Here is a 23988-nt window from a genome sequence, read left to right on the forward strand (position 1 = left end):
TATTATCCTCTTTGTATCCGTAAATGACATGGCATAGACTGTGTGAATTCTATGAAGACTAGGGGCCTACTTATACATGGGGTCATATCCATGGACACAAGTAACGATAATTGACAACACGATACGCGACTGTATTTAGGGAGGCTAACCACTAATAATTAATAATGCCGGGTACTAGGGCCTACTCCTGGGCGACTCGTGTGGGCAAGGACGCTTAGGACGGTGACCAAATGAGTCTCAAATTTCACCGGGGAGGGGCACTCAAGTATGATAATGTAGGCCTATACGCATGTGTGGCCAACTTTTTAAACACCCCCTAAAACGAGTTTTACCCTACCAGCAAATTTAGGATCAATAGGCCTAAGCTAACTTAATACACTAAAGGAAGTTTTGGATGAGAAAACGGACATTTTGATGAGAAACGGCCAAAATGGTGAGAATTTAAATTTTCTCATTCTTTTGGATGAGAAACTTCCTGGTGTGTGTGTCAATCATTATTGTCTTATTAAAATCCGGGACTTTGGTTGACCTGTGCTAGACTCCAGCACATGTTAATGACGCGAAGACAGTTGTGGTAACACCATGGTCGCAGACCTGCAAAAAAGCTCAAAAACAGATAGTAATGAAACCAGTTTTTATTTTCCTTGCTCTAGCGAGTTCACAGAGAAGGTGTTTCTAGTACAATGCAGCGTCGGACTCTAGCTGAGAGCGTAGCCTGAGTCCAAACGGACTCCAAGAAGGGCTCTCCATACACAAATGAACAAACACAAAGGAAAGTAGTCTCCTCCGTGACCAGCTTGATTTCGATGGAGCGAAACCAAATTGGCTGCAGAGGAGACGGGTAATTTTGCCATGCAAATGAGGTGAGTGCCCTCTCAAGAATCCAAAACTTCCTTTAGTGTATTAAGTTAGCTTAGGCCTATTGATCCTAAATTTGCTGGTAGGGTAAAACTCGTTTTAGGGGGGTGTTTAAAAAAGTTGGCCACACATGCGTATAGGCCTACATTATCATACTTGAGTGCCCCTCCCCGGTGAAATTTGAGACTCATTTGGTCACCGTCCTAAGCGTCCTTGCCCACACGAGTCGCCCAGGAGTAGGCCCTAGTACCCGGCATTATTAATTATTAGTGGTTAGCCTCCCTAAATACAGTCGCGTATCGTGTTGTCAATTATCGTTACTTGTGTCCATGGATATGACCCCATGTATAAGTAGGCCCCTAGTCTTCATAGAATTCACACAGTCTATGCCATGTCATTTACGGATACAAAGAGGATAATAATGTTGAGGGCGCCCACAAAATCTTACACCGTCTTACACAATGTTCCAAGGCAAAGTTCAGTTTAATATTTACTCATCGTAAAAATACAGACGTTTTATTATGTGATGATGTTGTCTGGATGGGTGGACAGTTGTCACACTGTGGAAAAACAACAACCGGGAATCCGCATTCATTTACAAATAGCATTAAATTAGTATCACATAGTGGCCTCCGTGCAGTGGAAAACCTTAATTCTTTCATCAAAAAGAAATGAAAATGACAAAACAAACCGGATCCACCTGTACGCCTATAAAATGGGCACAGAAATTTGTCTCAAATATGAATGAATTTTAAGAAACATACGGGATATGATGAACCAATGACCTGACGCCATGATAGTAGGATCTATTAGTCGTTTTATATACAATGTATATACCGTGTTGTCATAATACCAATATTTGACATAATATATAACGAGTAATATTTAGTATTGTAAATATGCAGTTCATATGCACAAACGAACACTGATCTTTATGATATTCAGGTTGTTGTACATATCATATAACATGTCATATAGGAGGTCATATGTGTTGACCTTCTCCTATTGTATTTGTTCATCTGTGTATGGAGAGGATTAGCGCCATTAAAACTCCATCAGTATTTGGGCGTAGTTCAGTGAACTCACCAGATTGCTATTCCAAGTACTTTGATAAATACAGATAATATGTATTAATGGGTCGAGGCGATTGCATTGAAAAACTAATAAATTATTCATAACAGTTACGTAATCAATCGATAGTGCGGACACTTTTCATTTACAAACCATCAAAATTCGTAATCTTTTAGCGTTGGAAAAGAAACCACGTGAATAGAGTGTCATCCCCCTGCTTTGGTGTAAGACGGTGTAAGATTTTGTGGGCGCCCTCAACATTATTATCCTCTTTGTATCCGTAAATGACATGGCATAGACTGTGTGAATTCTATGAAGACTAGCGGCCTACTTATACATGGGGTCATATCCATGGACACAAGTAACGATAATTGACAACACGATACGCGACTGTATTTAGGGAGGCTAACCACTAATAATTAATAATGCCGGGTAGGGCCTAGTCCTGGGCGACTCGTGTGGGCAAGGACGCTTAGGACGGTGACCAAATGAGTCTCAAATTTCACCGGGGCGGGGGGAGGGGCACTCAAGTATGATAATGTAGGCATATACGCATGTGTGGCCAACTTTTTAAACACCCCCCTAAAACGAGTTTTACCCTACCAGCAAATTTAGGATCAATAGGCCTAAGCTAACTTAATACACTAAAGGAAGTTTTGGATGAGAAAACGGACATTTTGATGAGAAACGGCCAAAATGGTGAGAATTTAAATTTTCTCATTCTTTTGGATGAGAAACTTCCTAGTGTGTGTGTCAATCATTATTGTCTTATTAAAATCCGGGACTTTGGTTGACCTGTGCTAGACTCCAGCACATGTTAATGACGCAAAGACAGTTGTGGTAACACCATGGTCGCAGACCTGCAAAAAAGCTCAAAAACAGATAGTAATGAAACCAGTTTTTATTTTCCTTGCTCTAGGGAGTTCACAGAGAAGGTGTTTCTAGTACAATGCAGCGTCGGACTCTAGCTGAGAGCGTAGCCTGAGTCCAAACGAACTCCAAGAAGGGCTCTCCATACACAAATGAACAAACACAAAGGAAAGTAGTCTCCTCCGTGACCAGCTTGATTTCGATGGAGCGAAACCAAATTGGCTGCAGAGGAGACGGGTAATTTTGCCATGCAAATGAGGTGAGTGCCCTCTCAAGAATAACTACTCTCTGCCTTCACAATCTCATTCCCGATGACGTAATCGTGAAGAAGTTTAATTTATTCTAATTCAACGAGGGCAGTATCAACCGAATAAATTTCCAAATACTGGCGGGTGTCTGCGGGACTTTTAAACCAGTGGAAATGATTTGGAAAGGTTTTCCAAGACTGGCAATGTTGTTTCTATGATCCGCCAAGCTTGGCCATAAGAAATATTGGCGTTATAAAATTACCGGAAGTAAATCGTTTTCCTTTGTTTATGGTCACGGCCACAATGCTTTGTGGGTAAAAATGACGTCATTCTGCTTAGAAGTCACGATAACGGTGGTTCATAACCGGCCAAGATCAATAGATAAGAAGCTTAGCAAATCGATAGTGCACCATTCATACCTGATTGCTCAGTATCGACTCATAACGATCATAGTACAAAGGGAACTGGGTTCGTGAATTCTCCTTCTATAATACCTACCATGGTGTGATTTTGTGTGCTGGCGAACACTCAGTCACACCTTTTAATTGGGTTTAATCAGGACAATAGGTACCTCTCAGTCAAGTGGGCGCTTTCACATGACATTCTTTTGATCACTTATTGACAGTAGCCTGCCTGGTAAAACGTTAATACGCTGTCAGGTTAGTTACCGATTTAATGGCGGAACTCTTTTGTCTTGAACAAAAGGTACCTCTCGATGAATAGCTTGGTGGATTTTCAAATCGGCACAAAGTTACAATGCGTTATGTAATCCATTGCGCCTCCACGAATATGATACCTCCGTGCGTTTTCTGCCTTTGCTTGTCACATGGTAGGCATATATTGAAGTTGCGATTATATCTTCAAATAAGTTTCAAAATGGCCGAGTGGTCTAAGGCGCTGGGTTCATAGTGTGTCCAAAGCGGTGCGCCGTGAGTTCGAACCCCGCCTCCGCCAAATTTAATTTTCCTTTTTTTTTTTTAAATTTCATATTGGGGAAATGTGACTGGGAGAATTTATGTATGGCGTGGAGTGGTGTGAATGCCGATAGCTCCAGACCAAATTTCATCAACCAATGTCGAGGAGTGTATGCATACATTTATTTCAACATCATACCAACATCCAAAAACGTACCAACATCCAAAAAATATTATTAAAATGCGAAATAATCGTGACGAATTACGAATTAACTTGCATGCGCTGATTTATTAATGTAGTTATGTGGGTTCTTTCCATCAGCAACTTGGCCTTCAGCTATGATATTACCAATTATGACAGCAGTAGCTCCTCCCATTGGGTAGTACCCGATTTTAGTCGATATTTAGATGTTGCTTTCTTCAAACATTGTTCCGGGAAACATCATCACCATGGTGCAATTTGTCCAGTAAAATAAGTGTATAGACATGCAACAACTGAAATCCATCAAAAAATAACAAAATTGACGGCGCGCTTACATTCATGTATAATGTATGTCATTTCATAGAAGCAATACACCTTTGCTCTGATGTTAAAAACGCCAAGAATAATTTGCGACAGTAGGCATGGAATATTCTTCATTGATAATACTGCTGTGCTCCTTGGCTCCAATTGTGTGTTCGCCACATAACTTCACCGATGGAATGGGTAAGCTGTTTCTTTCTTAGCATCCCTCAATCTATAAGGGTGGGGGAGGGGTGGCAGTGGCGTAGCCAGGTTTTCCGAACAAGGTGGCACAACTTGTAAATGTACCGACGGAAATAATTTTTGGCCAGTGTAGTCCTCGAAAACCTAAATAGTAGGAGTGGGAAGAATTATCCAAAAATATTTCACGGGGCGTTAACGTTTATACTTCAATATCCTTCAATGTGCTAACGTATAAACAGCCAAAAAGGGAAGAGTTATATCCAAGTATTTTAGCGACATGTTCTTGGTTTCTTTGATTGTTGACCCACAATTTTTTTCCAAGGCTCGTCGTCTACCGACTGACGGCAATGATGAGCGGGGGAGGGACTGCCCAACCCACCGCACCCCTGTTGGGTGTAACCCTCAAAGATTTTTCCTTCCCGCATACTTACCCGCTAATATTGTACAATTTCCACCTAATTTTACTTTTAATAGAGTTCCCTACGTCAGATATTTTATTGGCTAACTTTATCAATTTTGTTATCATATTGACTGGAAATGTTGAGATAATATAAGTAATAATGCCAGGAAATGGGTCTGTTCATATTTTTGGCCGAAATAAAAGGGTAAAGTGAAAGAAATCTGATTGGATACTCTGATTATTTAATGGGTTCTGTGGGACTTTTAAGGGATCTGGAATGAGCGTTTTGAGCGTTTCGACAGTATTTTTTTATGGGACATGAGAGCACCTTAGACGTATCGAATTGCATTCTGAATACGAAGCATGTCTTTCTGATATAAAAAAATGGGTTCTGTGGGACTTTTGAGGGATCTGGAATGAGCGTTTTGAGCGTTTCGACAGTATTTTTTTATGGGACATGAGAGCACCTTAGACGTATCGAATTGCATTCTGAATACGAAGCATGTCTTTCTGATATCAAAAAAAAATCACGATATAATACAAATTTTATGACAAATTATAAAAATTTGATATTTTTCAAATTTTTGATATATAACAGTCCTCGAAGTAAACTTTATAAATCTAATGATATATTCTTAAAATGTATGTAGCTGGGAGGAAAAGCCGACGATCAATTGAAAATTTTGACCTTTCGTATTGAAGATATGGATTTTTTTCCCAAAAAGACTTAATTTTTTTGGTGTTTTGGGAAAAAAAAAATCCATATTGTGACCGTCCACGGCGAATGAGCCGTAAATTCCTCCCCCGGTCAATTTTGTTTTATTTCGTGTTTAAAAAATACACATTATAAACTTAAAAATGGTATATCGTTTGACTTCAAACGATATCCAGAAGCGGGGTTATGGTTTGTTAAACTTTGCTCCTTCAACAAAATTATAACTTTTTACGTTTTTACATGTGTCTCTTTTTCCACATTGTTGGCAATAAATATCAAATAGTCATAATTGGCGGTCATTTCAAATCATCCCCAAGTCAACGAGGTTTAAGAAAGTTCTCTCATTGTTAATTGTTGGTTATGCATACCTGTACAAAATACAATGCCTGGTAACCCACCACTTGAACAGGATTTAGCAAATAAGCAAACAAAGACCAGAGCTATTAAACGTTCTATAGCCATCTAAGGTAGAAGCTCATTATCCACTTCAACAATAGGATTATTGATTAGTTTTTGACTATCGAAATGAGACGGATGTCGGGCCAGCTTAAGTTACCGATGAATATGACCTTCGTACACATTTTACACCGTAACTCAGAATACAATTTAGGGAATTTACGGCTCATTTGTGCTGCCGGGTGATATTATCATCAATACGAAAGGTCAAAATTTTCAATTGATCGTCGGCTTTTTATCCCACCTACATACACTTTAAGTATAAATCATCAGATTTATAAAGTTTACTTCAAGTACTGTTAAATATCAAAAATATCAATTTTTAATGATTTGCCATAAAATGTGTATTACATTGCGAATTTCAAAAATCAAAATTATTTGATATCAGAAGGACATTCTTCGTATTCAGAATGCAATTCGATATGTCTGGTGTGCTCTAATGTCCCACAATAAATACTGTCCAAACGTTCATACCCCTTCCCTTAAGACATAATGTCAGAAGGACATTCTTCGTATTCAGAATGCAATTTCAAAAAATCAAAATTATTTGATATCAGAAGGACATTCTTCGTATTCAGAATGCAATTCGATATGTCTGGTGTGCTCTAATGTCCCACAATAAATACTGTCCAAACGTTCATACCCCTTCCCTTAAGACATAATGTCGTATTTAGAAATAAAAATGTCTAAATACGACATTATGTCAAAATTGATCTGTTGACCTAACAAACACAACAAATTTGGTTCATTCCATTTAAGTGTAAACATTACATAAAATTTTTATAGGCATGATAAGGTCGTATTATGCGCACAGTTGGTCAGGAGTGATCTTGAATATTATAAGATCGTACATTGTGGATTTAAAACGCATTTGTTTACAACCAAATAACTTATGGTAATCGTAGAGTCAACGTTTAAAATGTCAACCCACCACCTTACCCGTGGGTAATATCGACCATGGGGGATGTTCATGAAGCCACCGATAGATTCTGCACTTAAGGGGGTACTACACCCCTGCCCAATTTTGTGCCTATTTTTGCACTTTTCTCAAAAATTATAGCGCATTGGTGACAAGTAAGATATGTATAAAATTATTATAGGGGCAAGGACTACAACTACTGCACTGGAAAATTTATTTCAGCACAGACAACAGTTGTGGAGTTACAGTCAAAAATGAGGGGAAACCAATTATTTGAGCAGTAAATCAATAACTACTTGCCTCGAGTTGCTGAATTTTCAGTGCAATAATAGTAGTCCATGCCTCTATAATAAACATATCTTACTTGTCACGTATGCGCTATAATTTTTGAGAAAAATGCAAAAATAGGCACAAAATTGGCAAGGGGTGTAGTACCCCCTTAAGTTACATATCGTCAGCTTGCTACGCTAATTGCCTAAATCATTTTTTTGTAATTTTGAGAAGAAATGTCATTTCCTTCCATATATTTAGCAGAAAATCAGGTCAAAATAGTATGTTCGTGGGATTTGTAACCAAACATCAACTTTGCCTATACTTTCCCGGCAAAGTACGTAATCAGGTACAGAATTACCTTATCAGAACACGATTTTGAGTTTTAGCCACCTCCGGGCACGGCAATTTATTTGAGGTCTGCAAATGTTTTAACAATCTTTATGTAATTTAACACATCTATCATGGATAGGATTTCATATGAGGTTAACGTATTGATTAAAACAATACAATATATAATTAATCTTTTAGTCAAGAAAACTTGGATTTTTTTACCATTCATTTTGGTCTAAAATTCAATTTCAGAACAATTGCTGCAATGCATTATGGGATACACGTGCACCTGATTAGGTATTTCTGTATCTGATTAGGTACAGTACCTCAGTAAACACAAAACATTCTCGACATTATTCTCAAAAGGTTAGAAAAGGTTGTCTGAAAACGTGTAAATGTCGGGTTATATAAAGGGTATATAAAGTATATAGAATAACATAATGTTATTTAAAAAAAGTGTTGGAATATATTTGGCAAAAATGTTTCCACAAAATATTTTACTATATTTTGAAAACATTTTAAAAACCTTGCTGTAATGTGTTTTCATACATAACGTTTTAAAACGTTTCGTGACCTTTATAAGCTTTTATATAACCCGAGATTTAATGTTATTTTAACATTTTAACCACCAAAATATAACCTGTTTAAAACCTTTTAAAATCGTTTTGTGTTTGCTGGGACATGAGTAGTTATTACTGTACCTGATTAGGTAATGTAGCAGCCGACAAGTGCATCCTTTTGATATGGATGTACACATATAATAGCCAGAATAGTTGTATATATTTTCAACCAGATTTTCAAATTTTGCAAAGTCATGACGTCATAGCGACATTAGGCGGGTGTTTGTACTTTATTATTTGGTATTACTGGATAAGGAAGATTCATAGCTATTGGTTCCAAATATAAAAGTAACCTTTAAGGTTTGACACTATTTTAAAGTGTTGCGATTTGGTAGTTCACAGCATCTTGAGAATGGTAGTTAGCTTTGGCAAAAATCGCATTGCTCATTTCATGGCGAGCGTGTAGAAGAACTCAAATATCACATACTTTTGTAGGTCCTGTGGTTCCTGAGTTATGTTGTAGGAGGGCTGAAACACCTGCAACACTTACATAAACGTACACAACTCATTAGCAACAATAAATCAAGCAAGGTTGGAAAGTATATGGTTTGAAGAATGAACTTTTGCAAAACATCAAAGTGTTTTTTTTTCAATAATATATTGATTAACATAATGAAAATCGATATTTTTTGGCTGCTTCGACCAACAGTACCTTGTCTACCCTTGAAGCAGTATTCAGACTTTTTATTGTACGTAAAATATTGTATGCAACATATCTAAGTTGTTTAATCTTTTGCCATTCTATTTCCAGTAATGTTTAAGTTCTAACAAATGTTTGATGACGTAAAATCGATAATATATTTCTACTAGATATTATATGTAACATATTATCGATTTTTCGTCATCAAACATTCGTTAGAACTTAAACATTACTGGAAATAGAATGGCAATAGATTAAATAACGTAGATATGTTGCATACAATATTGTACGTCTAATACTCGGAGTCTGTGGAGCGCTTTATAATACAGAAGAAAACAATTATTATGCCAAAACCACTTTGATAGTTCATGTTATTAAAAATGGTCGGTAGGACTAGGTTTAAATTGGAAGTTCATCATGATCATAATAATGGTATTTAGTATTCGTATCTGTGTTTGCAAGTGATATGTATTGAGCTTGGAAGGTAGGCTAATTGATTTTATAACGCTCAAGGTTGAGTTGTTGAGTCAACAATCAGATGCTGTGGATTATTCACGCTACTTACCAATGTTGTTTTGTCAAATTGATTGAAGCATTTTGATGTTACAAATACCGTGAAAGACCAGTTTATATTTGATCAAAAACGCTTTAGAATATTTTGCACAAATAATTTATTTTATTTTATAGGCTGAGCAACAAAAGTGACTTTTGACAAAACCCAAATTTTGAAAAAAGCACTGTTAATAATACGTTTTTGTAAAGAACAACATTAGGTTGACATTGTTGTAACACACTAGAGAAAAACCTTCACACTTCTCCAACTCATTCGCCCGCTATATCGCTTACAAGAAAATTTGATAAAACATACAGTGCCTGTGTGATTAGGGTGGAAAAGGGTTTTTTCGGCGAGACATTTCACATGCCTAAAATTGTGTTAGCCAAAATAATTATAGGGCTAATCAATTGTGTATGTTTGCATTTTGACTACCCGTTCGTAATTACACCCTCCGTTATTAATATTCACACAATCTCTGTCATCAAAACTAATTAACATAAATTATTATATTGGTCTCCATGACCTGCCCTTATTCAGTGACCTGTCCTTATTCAGGTTGAGGCTCGTACTTTTCTCCTGATACTTTTTGAAATTGTTCGGTTGTTCCTAATTGTTTGTTCACAAGGAGGCCTTCTGTGATATAGCCGTCTGAAATCTTGCTGGGTCTGCACAGCGCTGTGTGTTTCTGCATATCTTAAGACAACGAAGGCCCTTTGACGGGCAGTAAACTGTTCGCCAACCATGTATGACAAGAAACATTGAAGCAATGGGCATAGACTGCACTTCTATAAGTGAAGTACAATCTGAGTTTGACAGCTAGGTCTATATGCTGGTTGTCCAGTTATTATCATGTTGATTAAAAACCCATTGTTAAACCATCATTTATAAAATAAAGTCCACTCCAACCAACCTGTCGGAATATCAAAAACCCGTGTTTGAAGACGGGATGAGTTGTTGGGCTTGTTGTTATTTTTTGAGATGTAATGTCTTCATTCATCAGCTTTACCCTTATTCATTGACTGAATTCAGGTCGTCCACGTTCAAAGGTGAAAGCATGAATAACTAAACATTATCGATTATAAAATAGATACGAGGACTAGATTTAATGAGATACACAGAACTTAGGAAGAGGTGAGCGAATATGAAAAAGGGCCTGTTGATCAAACTTGGAATGAACTGCATTGACGCATGCATTATGTAATCGCTCATTTCTTCGCAATTGGTCAACCGATTCAAGTAAAATTACCATGTCAGATGCAACATAAGATGGGCTACACGCTGCTTTTTAAATATTTTGATTTGGATGCTTAATTTTCAACTTACAGCCAAATTAGTTTGCCCGGTAATTTTTTCTGGGACACCCTGTACTTAGAAAGAGTGGGCCCCTGTAATCACTAAAATACCACCAACTTGAAATCTAGATGAGGAGAAATTTTGATTAGGAAAAGCAGAGTGTCAAGTTAGATTTGCCATAGTTAAAACAAAGCAAACAGTATTCTTGTGAAGAAATGCAATTAATAAGTTTGAACTGAACGTTAAATAGCTGAAAAGGGGGTAATAATTCATTTAATCATCCCAACCCCCAAAATGATATCAACATCACACCTGTTATACCAACTGTCAACAATTCTCTCAGGTTACTCAAGTCACATTCTGGAAAGCTGGCCTAAGGTCATATGATGTAACCGATACCTCATATAATAGTCTCGGTCCCAGTCGACTTGTGCACCTTCGACACTAAGGTTTACTTAATAGTGACAAAGGAACACAAGGCGGCAGGGACCGAGACTAGGTTATATACTACCCATGATATGGCTATTAGGTAAACGTATAAACCGATTATGTCAGGGATAGAGCAGAAAGGATTCCGTCGAGAACTAATCACTTTCAATCATAATTGCTTAAAAGTCACCTGTAACGTAAACGGTATTTACCATAAACCCCGTTTCATTTGTTGCTTCACAGATTCTAGGGAAAACAACGCGGTTAATTTTCAAGGTCGACTTGTTCAGGATCTACTTGATAAATACGGCAGAGGATATGTAAGACCAGTGCTAAACACTTCAACTGTCACAAAGGTTGTATACAGGCTTCTCATCTACGAATTAATCGACTTGGTAAGATGAAAAATTGTCATCCTGCTACGATAATTTGCCTAAATCATTTTCTTTTTTGTTATTTTGAAAACAAAGTATCTGCAAAATATGCAAGCACGTATCAGTTACCAAATCCCCAATTATTTCTGATTATTCCCTTAAGTGTGTTTCATGTAGATAACAGAAAAAGTTTTTACTAATTTCTTGGAAAAGGAGCTAAAAACATACATTTCCGACATGTTTTCTGAAATTCGAATCACAAAAATCAAAGAACAAATCTAATCTTCGAACAAGTGCATTCAAAATATTGAGTGCCAACATTTGGCTCCAATTTATTACTTTAATGAATTGGTTATAAGAATGAAATACGCCTTTTCCAAAAATTAGAATGCATAAATTGAAATTAGACTTTGTACAAGTCTTTAGACTTGATTGTTACAGCATGTGAAAAGCGACTGAGACTAGTCTCAGGTGAAAAACACCCTAAAAATGCATGTTTTTTGCCCTTAATTCATGAATTTAACTTGCCAGTTCGATGAATGATTAGGATTGAGATGTGTTTCACTTGGCAGAAGTTTATAATTATATATTTTTTAATCTCACGGTGCTGTAACCCGTGCTGTATTTTTCTAACCATAACTTTAACCATTTTATGACTAACGACTAACAAAATACCAGAATGTCATGTTCTGCACCTTTTACAAAGAATCCTTTGTGTTAATGTCCTTTTAAACTGTTCTTGCTGAAGTTCAAGGACATGCCGTACACAGACGAGTGAACATTAACGGGTAGAAGATAATTGCGTTGCGCGCTGATATTAAATGAGGACATTACATGTTCATGTATGTCACAGTTCGTTGATATGGCCATTATTAATTAAGTTCATTATTAATAACTAATTACACAAAAAATTAATTACTTACGTTGTTTGAACGATTAATAATTTATGTACTATAAGGTGTAAAGCGTAATACTTGTTATAATGCCCTTTTACATGTTTTATTTAAATTCCTTTCTAATTATTATTACTGCAATACAAGCACAAGTTTATTCCTGGCTCGGAATTTTCAGATGGCAACCCACCTTTCATTAGCGAGAGTGCAGGAGTGTTTCATCTACACCAAGTCATTACATATCTCGCCTGAGGCCAAAACAAAGAGTTTGTCTCTCGGCATTTTGAACTTGAAGTATATGCTATATGTTGACATTTTTCGCTGGTAACTAAAAATACAGCCTGTGAAAAGGCCTAGGTCTAGGCCAAGACAACCCCCATTTTTTTTGGGGGGGGGGGGGGCTTAGACTTCATTCGAACTCTTACACTGCAAAAACAGCAGTGCAACACTTAATAAACACTTGAACACTTAATAAGTGCGGCATAGGGGTGTTAATTTATAAACACTAAACTAACACTAAAACACGTAACATATGATGATTGTTTTTACCACATGTGTTAAAAACATAAACTTCTTCATAATTGTAATATTTGTTATTTATATCGTTATAAGCGTGTAAAAAGAAGCCCCAAAGTTGAACACAATCATGTGTCTTCATCATTTTTTCAAACTTGGTCCCATTAGGTGACGAAAACAAAACCTGTTCTACGGGCTCGACCGACCCAAAGTTTGCGTTTTGGAGATTTTTTAAAAATTTGCTAACAGAATGTAAAATCAGCGATTTCGGGGACCTGACCTTGAAATACTTGAAATGCCCGGCCCGTATATTAAACATGGCCGATCATTTGAACTAGGATTTCGTGAACCTAGCATCCTCTTTTTATGACATTTTTCAGTCGATATCCACGAAAAAGCTTGTTTCCAAAATTTAATTTTCGTTCATTTAATTTGATTTGATTTTTCAAACTTTGTCGCAAATCAAACCATTAACCACTACTGCGGTTTTGAGTATTTCTTTGCTTTAATATAAATATATTGTACGTTTTCAAACCTCACTAGAATTCAATAATATTTAAAAACAGATGTTATATAGACTTTATCACAATGCCTTTATAATAAATTAATGCAAACATTCTGCGTTCAAGTCTTAGTTTCCCAGAACTATTCATATACATACGTTCCGCACTTTTGCACATTATAAAATCATGTTCATTAATATATTTATAATTATTTTATATTTGATCAAGCGGTATGTCTCGCTAAAATTAAGGCAGTGGCTAATGCAGACAAGCATATCCATGAAGTACATGTAGTTAATGGAATTTGACTGCAGACACGCCGTATGTCACAATGAAAGTGTCGGGTGATTCATCAAATAAATTAAGCTTGAGATTAATGTTAAGGCGATATTGGTCTCATTTAGGTGTTTTGTTAATTTGAGCCTGCTGCTCCATTTGTCCTCATCATCATCATCGTCGGCATCATCATCATCATCATCATCATCATCATCATCATCATCATCATCATCATCATCATCATCACAACATTCATCATCATCATCATCATCATCATCATCATCATCATCATCATCATCATCATCATCATCATCATCGTCATCATCATCATCATCATCATCATCATCATCATCATCATCATCATCATCATCATCATCATCATAATCATCATCATCATCATCATCATCATCATCATCATCATCGTCGTCGTCGTCGTTATCATCATCATCATCATCATAATTATCATCATCATCTTCTTCTTCTTCATCATCATCATATCACATCACATCACATCATCATCATTATCACCATCATCATCATCATCATCACATCATCATCATCCTCATCTTGATCATCCTCCTCCTCCTCCCCATTGTTGAGAGTAGGAATGACCTTGAAAAATGTCTGAAAAAATACAAGATGCCAGTTATATTCCTGTCTGAAACTATCAGACAATATTTTAAACAATATTAACATCACAACATTTGCAACAAACCCAAATTGTGAAAAAAATCACCCGGGGCCGATTTTTTTGCTATTTCTCTATTACGATGCTACCCAAAAGTGTCTCCTTTCGACGTCACAATTGACAATTGTTCGCAAAAGGAATAGAATGCCTAAGTTAAAATATGTCATCATGATGTAATCAATATCCTCATCACCCGTCAATGGTAGTCATTTCTGCGCAATTTAATAATAATATCGAAACGATAGTTAGTCATGCTTTCCATCGATCATGTTAATGTAATTACATATTTTATATATTTTTTGTTTAGTCTAACATTTTATTAACCGTGTCAATTAAACGACCCAGTTCAAAAGACGTCTGAAAGCTATGCTTGAAGTTTGAATTAATTAAAATTAAGTCGGGGAATATTTTTGAAAAGGGCACTCGTGGCGTAAAGTTTTGAAGTAAAACCAATGAGGCTTAACAGTGTGTTTGGTGTTTGGGGCTTAAAAATAATATTTAAAATAATTCGCCATAGAAGTAGTGATGATTAGTTACCATAGCAGTGGGTTTACACTATTTTTGAATGCATTGCCCTGTACTAGTCGTTACCTTGCATTGCACATAGATTATCAAAGAACAGGAATAAAGACCACCAGAGGTCTATTTCACTACTTTACGAAGCTTAGTAAGTCTCGAAATCGTTTGTTACTTACAACGAGTAAGTCTAACTGATTTTTAGCGTAAAATTTATTAATATTTCTTTATTTTTCTCTTTAAGAAATAAAGGGTAATGCATGATCCTTTACACGAAAATAATGTGTTCGAGGCAGTAAAAACGTAAATAATGGGTGAGGCGCAGCCGAACCCATTATTTAAACGATTTTACTGCCGAGGACACATTATTTGCGTGTAAAGGAGAATGCTGCACCCTTTATTTCTATTCTATTACCACAAAATAGTGCGATTTAAAGAGAAAATGTCACATTTTTTGCCCAAATATTTAAAGTTGTTTACCTCAAGGTGTAGCGCCTACACGTAGCCAAAGCGTATGCACATTCCAATAACACAGCCTAACATTCCATTCTCCCCTATAAGCAGGTATGCACATACAATAACACACCCCTGGCATTCCATTCTCCCCTATAAGCAGGTGTGCTGTGCGCTTTGCTGTGCGCTGTGATGATATAAGAACATAAAGTTCGTTGCCCTTGACACTTTATCACTAATTAATGGTCTGTCACGTGACGCGTTTCAACAAATCACAGTACGCGATTTTGAATAATGGGTCGTGGGGGTAATAGAATGTGCAATAAAGTTCAACAACAACAAGAAAAAAGAAAGAAAATGGAACAAAAGCAAAGTGCCTATGTTGAACTTTCATTGTCATGGTTATGCGATATTTTGATGGTTAGCCATCACTCCTGACACCCTTGTGCTCATTGCTATTAAGATGCTGAGTTGAAACTTAGTAAACAATTACAAAATGCATGAATAAATACAAATCTGAAAACATGACACTGTTTTGTTGTATCATCACAAAATGCGATTCATTTTCTACATGTAACCCTTTTTTATGGTACACCTTGTACATAATGGTACAGTATGTCTGTGTACTTAATGAATTTTTGATGTATACGCCAGATCATTAAGCAAGGGACGGCTTTGTGTGAATACTTCATTAATTTCAGCAAACTTAATTTTCCAGGCGGCATTTTTTCCGCCATAGCGGATTAATCCTGAATATAAACTTTATGTAGGTGTAATTTGTCTTGGGTCCAATCTCTATCATGGAAAGTTTGCTATATCTTACAAATATAATAACTGTTTGTGCTAAACTTGTGTTGTTTCATCTAAAATTTGAAAGAACCAATTTAATGCAATATTTCGAAACCGTGTACGAGTTTGGGCTACAAGTATAGCATTTTTCCAAGTTGGCAATAGGCATTTACTTTTGGATATTGTTTGGAGAATGTTTGATATGCATGACTTTCTTGTGATGACCTTCAAGATGTAATATTTCCAGAAAACTTTGTAGACTTTAGGCAGAGTCTAGGCCCTATATGAAATGTGCTGGATATGTTTTTTTGTTTATGGATGAAATTGGCTGTAATCAACGAAATCTGGCAAATGTCTTCAGTCCAAACTGACACCGGATACTTTCAGATTGGTTACATTTTGACGAAAATATGATATTTTCTTTGAATTCACTCATGAATTGCCCTATTTAATTGCAAACAACCACTTTTAGGGTTCTTTTTGGTTCCGTACGGGTCAAATAATTGACTACAAAAGTGGTTGTTTGCAACTTAACGGGTTTCAAAAATGTTATTGTAAAATGTTTTTTGCAAACAATTTTTGCCAAATATTTTGTCAACACTTAAATAACATTATGTTAGAATATTTGCAGTAGGTTATCAACAAATGTTTTTGAATGTTATGAAAACGTTTTATACCCTTTGTATAACCCACCATTTAAACGTTTTCTGACAACCTTTTCTAACCTTTTGCGAATGATGTCGAAAACGTTTTGTGTTTGCTGGGCATTATCCTGTTCTGTATTGATTTGTGGATAAAATTAATGACAAGCTTGTTAATGAAATAATTGATATATTCAACATGTGTACTTATTTAATTAAAACCATGGAGGAAGTTATTATCTTGTTCTGTATTGATTTGTGGATAAGAATTAATGGCAAGCTTATTAATGAAATAATTGATATATTAAATATAAATTTTGTCTCTTCACGGGAAACATCCGACGAGAATTTAAGTTTTAGGGCATTTGTTATACGAGCATAATTTATACACGTTTACATGTAGTATTGAACAATGTACCTTATTTGACCTTTTAAATAAATAAATAGATCTTATTATTTTATTATTATTAATCGCCATCTAAGGCGTTGTCTTTTTAAAGACAGTTCTTGTTATTAGTGGATGGTGCTGATATTCCCAGTAATTGTAATATAGATTTCTCGGTTCTCGGGTTGCGCAGTTTTCAAATATTCTAGTCGGGTAAAACTTGATTGTGAGTTTAGATTTAGGTATTGAGTTATGTTGTGAAGAGGGCTGAAACAACAACACTTTTGTAAAACGTACGTAAAAAATAACACAAAAAATCACAACAATAAATCAAGCAAGTTTCAAAGTGTATGATTTGTAAAATGAACTTTTGAAAAATATCAAAGTGTTATTTTTCAATAATATATTGATTTAGATAATGAATGGATGCTTCGACCAACAATACCTCGTCTACCCTTAAAACAACGCCTGTTGCCGCGTTGATCAAACTTGGAATGAATCGCCCTGATGTGCGCTCATTTCTTCGCAGTCAATCGAATAAAATAAAATGTGCATATTATGATGTACAATCAAATGATCTACGCGCTGCTTTTTATTTCATTTTTTACTAGTTCACCCGTAGCTGTGAGAATAACTGATAGCGATACTATTTAACGCTGATGACCCCTTTTGACTTTTTGACATATTCCCGTCATATCGAGGATTCTTTTTTCCACTTTTAAGCCCAATTGGGCATACTGACCCCATATGACCTTCGCCCTCGAGTGACCTCGGTTTGATTTTGTTCATGCTCCCGTGATATGGAGAATTTACTTTCACCAAGTTTAAGCGAAATCAGAGGAAGTGTAAAATGTAGCCCCTGGATGACCTTTGACGACCACGATTATATTTTACGTGTTCCCTTCATATCAAGGATTCCACCCACCAAGTTTACTCCCTCCGTAATGACCTTTGACCTCGGTTGACCTTGATTTTGTTCCAAGCAATATATTCCCCTAGCATCAAGGATTCCACCCACCAAGTTTAAGCCTGATCGGACAATGTTTGAAATTTTGACCTTTGACCTTGACCTCCGATGACCTTTAAAACCAGCCGAAGGACATGCTTCTCTCGGTACCTGTCCATATCCAAAATATCGGATCGATGCGTCGAAGCGCGGCGAAACGCATAGCCGGACAGACAGACAGACACACACAAACTTCGCTCGTTATTTTAGTAGTGTAGATTTCACTGCCTCGTTCTCTACTTATTTCCAAAATTAATACAGTCACCTGGCATTTTTACAAGATACCCTGTATATAGTTTGAAATATACGACTAATCAGTAGTTACTGGCGAGAAGGTCAAATGTTGGAATTTGGGCTCCATAGGGGTTAGACACAGGAAAGTTATCCAATTTTGATGTAAATGGTCTCAATTTTTTTCTGGTTATAATAATTCCGAAAAGAAATAGGTTGCACTATTTTCATTACATTGGTTACAGATGCTGTCCGTTTAGTCCAATTGACGTTGACGTATTTTCCCGCGTTACCTAGTGGAAACTATTATTTTTTTAAATTATTATAACAAAACAAACAATTTGTGACCATTAAAAAAATTCAAAATCGGGTAGATATTCTGCAATTAATTGAGCCCAAATAATTAGTTCAACCTTTAACCTTTTCGCCAAATAACTCCAAGTCTTAGGTAGGTCAAACCATATACCTTCTGAATCATTGCGAGCTGAGGAATATTTTTGTAAAGCTTTTTTGTAAAACAAAATCGGAGCAATTTTGAGTATTGGTCCCTGTATAACATTTGACTTCATATTTCTATTAATGCCCAAAGGTTCTCATTATCATACTCTCAACGTGTTAGGCATCAACTTTGAAAAAGAAAATGTTAGTCATACGCAACTTTACATTTAAAGCCATATTATAACATTTTCATACAAAATAGATTAGCATTTCTTTGCCATAAAATGTTAGTTTTACTGTCAGATATATCCCTTTTATTTTTGAGCCGAACAACTACGGCAGAGCAAAGAAAATTGGAATTAACTACCAGCGCATATGTCGCCAATACGTACCACTCCTTCGGTCATGTTATGGTACGGCCCTTTGTTGTGTAGATCACGTGTACGTACTGTGTGTTATGAACATCGTGTATGCGTTCGACTAATAATTCCATCGTAATAATAAAATGCTGATTCAGGCGTTTTATTCAAAATCTCGGATTTTGACAAAACTACAGCACCTAGAGTCTATTGGGTATATTGGTTTAATAAAGTACAATATAATTGTGTAAAAAAATTAATTTTAAAAAATCAGTGAGGGCGTCCTCCTCAGCAAATGTTATAATATGGCTTTAAGGGGAAAGAACGAAAGGTTTTACAAAACTCTACTGCTATAAATATTTTAGTCATAGCTCGTCCTAAAATGACGTCACAAATATTCTTTTGTTCGTGTAAAAATAAAATCGGAGAATACCTCGCGTCATTCTTCCTCTTTTTCCTTTCCTTCTTTATGTTTGTTTTTGTTGTAGTATTCGTTATTATTTTCTTCTTTCTTACTTTTTGTGAAAATTCCCCCTTTCCTTGTTAATGGAAAAATTTGGGTTGAGTGCCCTTTCCCCTTTCAAAAATCATGATCTTGAATCTAAGTGACATGCAATTGTGCGCCGCGGCGGCCACAGACTTTGCATGCGCTGCGTATGTGTACATTGATACTTATCTCAACTCCCCACGCTATACAGCACATTGACATTTACCCGGTGTGCTTCATGAACAGGTGATTTGCACGCCTGATCTTTAAGTGACGGCTGTGAAACAGCCTTCAATAATTTAAGCAAACGTAATTTTACAGGCGGCTAATTTTTGATTAGTGGATAGCCTAGTGTTGATATTAACACTCCCCAGAACTGAAGGAAAATGGAGGAGGGGAGGGGGTGAATAGTACGCGTTATTGCGATAGAGAATTTATATAAGCCAAGGTTATTGACTGCATGTAAAACTATATTATGTCAATTTTAAGTCAAAGTGAACACTGATGGCGCTATTTATCTTAAATCTTTTTCATCTTTACGAGGGGTAGACACTGGTAAAATGACGTTAAAACATCAGAAAAAGAGTAACAAATAAGAAGGAAATTTTCCAAAAACTTATTATCGTATTATCGTAAGGAATGGCTTATATACATGTATATATATATTCTTTGGCTACATTGAATTTAAGATTATGTAACCAATTTGCACCAAAATATACAGTTTATAGAATAATTTTTTTTTAAATCAGAAAAAGACGAATAAGTTGATAAAGAAACAACATTCTATGTTACAAATACCTAAGAAATATATGTGTACATTAGTGTGACAGCTACATGTTGGTATTGTCAAGGTCTTTTATAATGAACATTATATGGTTTGTTAGAAAATGTAATAAATGATCACAGCAAAAAACGTGTTAAGCACAAACTACGGAACCGAGTTAATGTATTGAGCTGTAGCCTTTACTCCCAAATAAAGTGTCCGAGGCTGAAAAAACATAAATAATTAGTTAGATGGCGCCGAACACATTATCTGATTATTAAAACGTTTTTAGCAATTTTACTGCCGAGGACACATTATTTTATCAAGGCAGCAACCTTTAATTTTACTCTTTAACCGCAATAATACCTCGAAAATATAACCTTTTTGCCCAGATATTTGAAATACTTTACATTAAGGTAAAAATTAAAGCGGCACTATCAATCCTGTACTTGGTCTTACAAGCATAATTGAAAATTCATCATAATAGTCCGGCTGCCAGTGGGTATGACGTTGTTTTGGTGTCCATAGTTTTTGATGGATATTGCTTCTCAAGATCATCAACCTCAAATATAATTTTACTGGACCTCTGTCAGTATTTGAGCATTTTTTAGATTTCGGCGTCTGTGACCTTTGACTTTTTGCTTATAACTCCAAAAGGGTATGTCACAGACAGGTAAAAGTATACTTTTTCTGGGTCTCCATGACAAGAGGAATAATTTGGGGAACTTTTCAACAGCATTTGAGCAATTGGAATTTTGACCTCTGTGTGAACTTGCCCCGCTATATCTCAAAATACTCAATGCTGACAGAGGTCCAGTAAACTTATTTTTGAAGTTGGTGGTATTGAGAAACAATATCCATCAAAATAAAACTATGGACACCAAAACAAGCTTCTTTCGCAAAATTGAGTTTGTCAGCCGGACTATAGGGCAACACACTTTATGTGGTCATTTTTAATTCGTCTTGCCATGTTCTATGTGGATAGCCCAACTAGCATGTTCTCATTTCTATTTTGTCAATCAAATTTGTATTTCAACAGGACTCCAGAAATCAGAGGATTACCATCAGTGCTATGCTGAAACAAGTAAGTAATGGCCCAACAGCTTTGTGGAGAAGTTCGAGTGCAGCCAACAAGACCGAAAGTAGCAAGCCATGGGTGTTTTTGCTGCAAGGGCAGATTTTTCGTGTGTGTATGATTGAATGACTGCGCAATCCAATCACGTGGTACACTTGGGCTTGAAGTCGCTTTGATTGAAGAACAATATTTTGTAGTAATGATGGCGGTTTAGGGTTAAGTTTATATTGTACAAATAAAATTACTAGTACTGTGTTTATTTTGTAAAGAAAACTTGCGTCATTTTGGTCATTTTATTATTATTATTATTATTAGCTAAACAGAACTGCTCTCTTTGTTGAGTAACATTGTACACAAAGCTAACTAATCATTGCCATAATCGTAGGTTACGTTTACTCGATCATGTGCAGTTTTATTTTGTTGTGTAAGATTTACCGCACTTGGAATTTGTAGTAGTTCCTTTTCCACAAACATAATAAACTTGAGTAAGCATTATTAAGAGTAAATATATATATATATTGCATATCATTACTCATCAATCATTAATTATTTGTGTTTTGTAGAGATGGCGTGATGAGTTCTTAGCGTGGAATTCCTCCAACTATGGTAACATTGCCAGCATACAACTACCTACTGACGTTATTTGGATTCCTGATATAACTCTACATAGAAAGTGGGTATTTGAAAAACAATTACATTTCCTTGAATATATATTGTTTTTAGCTATGCCTTTTTCAGTTGTCTGATAAACATTTGTATTGACTTCATAATCATGATGATAAAGTAAACACCGGGCTTATCTTTGCACTGTACTGTACTCTATTGTTAGTGTATTTATCATTTGCTTCTTTAGTACTTATTTCATTTTGTGTTTTGTTTGTTTGTATGTTTATTTCAAATGCCGGCTTAATTACTGATTCCACCTGGTTTGAATGACCTTTAAATTCCCAACTATGGAGCTTTAAGTCCGTTTTCGGAATCGAAATGTGTACTTATATGTCCCATAGAACGATGTTAACCCACTTTAGACAATAAGGCTTGCAATATAATTTTCTTTCAGCTCCAATATCTGACAGGGTCAATACAATAAATTCGGCATCTCTGTTCGTATCATCCTCTGTTAATAGCAATTCAGGTTGCACTCAAATAATTTTTGATAATCATTACACTAATGATTATGAATACCGTCATTATGATCAGATCATGTTTACATTTAAGCTCATTAGTAACTCATCAGTATAACTTTCTATTAGTACATGGCGCTATGTGTTTGGGGTATTATATGGTGGAACCAATGTTTTTGGCATCGTTACAATTGAAATAATAAAACTAGAATTGGTTCCATTTTCTATATGCTCCCTATGATTCCCACTAGGGGTCGAAGGTCATAATGGAACCAAAACTCAAAAATGGTTCTATCATGTTCATGTTGTGATATCAAAATGTTCCAGTCTCATTAGTAGGAAATATAAAAGTCAATTGTCATATTGTTGTACGATGCTTAGTTCAGGGGTTAGAACGTCAAGTAGGTCAAATGCCAAAAATTTCATACACAGAGGTCAAATTTTAAAATGGTCCGATTTCATCGAAACTGGTCTTAAATTACTCCCCTTAACATAAGACATCTCAGACATATACTTATTTCACATTCACAATTGTTACTGCCATGCCCCCCTTCAGAGTTAATGCAGCCAAAGTCCAATAGAACTTACATGCATAACCTTTGACCCATGAATTTATCCGATTCTGAGATTATACAGTTCTCAAACAAATTATTTTCCAGTTCGTTTGCCAAGAAGAGTAACTTGCGACAGGTTGCGATTGAATCAGTACATCTTGAACATTTGGCCTCTGTGCATGAGATATCTGACATTTGATCTAGTTGACTCTCTTTGTTCATAGCAATGAGAGGATCAACTTTGAGGCACATTGCATTATGACCTTCGACCCTCGTGGGACGTGGGAAGCATAGGGGGCATGGAACCGATTCTACTTTTATCATGAGGTGTAAGGATGCCAAAAACATTGGTTCTACTAATGTAGCAAAATTGGATGCTAACTCAAATTATTCGAGAGCGCCATATACTATATAAAGGTTATGAATCGAATAGTAATCGATTGAGAAAAAGTAACGTCACAATGTTTTTGTCATGCTTGTCAAATAAAACATAAATCATACCATTACCTTTACCATTATTGTCAATAATTGCACTGTTAATATCACCAACCTTCCGCTGCATACTTTTATTCGACGTAGAATAATTATTTGATGCAAACTATTATTTATTCCCATTCTA

General features: G+C 35.9%; 1 protein-coding gene across 1 annotated transcript in view; it reads left to right on the forward strand.

Moving 5' to 3' along the window:
• Positions 1-4338: 4338 nt before the first annotated feature.
• The window catches only part of LOC140146647 (neuronal acetylcholine receptor subunit alpha-2-like), a 54933-nt gene continuing 35283 nt past the window's right edge, over positions 4339-23988 (forward strand). Inside the window, exons 1-4 of the mRNA XM_072168517.1 lie at positions 4339-4667; positions 11542-11693; positions 21656-21700; positions 22255-22364. Coding sequence (XP_072024618.1) covers positions 4586-4667; positions 11542-11693; positions 21656-21700; positions 22255-22364 — 389 coding nt within the window. The 5' untranslated portion in view covers positions 4339-4585. The remainder of the gene's footprint in view (positions 4668-11541; positions 11694-21655; positions 21701-22254; positions 22365-23988) is intronic.

Source organism: Amphiura filiformis, chromosome 2 (genome assembly GCF_039555335.1).
Source record: "Amphiura filiformis chromosome 2, Afil_fr2py, whole genome shotgun sequence".
NCBI classification, from domain to species: Eukaryota; Metazoa; Echinodermata; class Ophiuroidea; order Amphilepidida; family Amphiuridae; genus Amphiura; species Amphiura filiformis.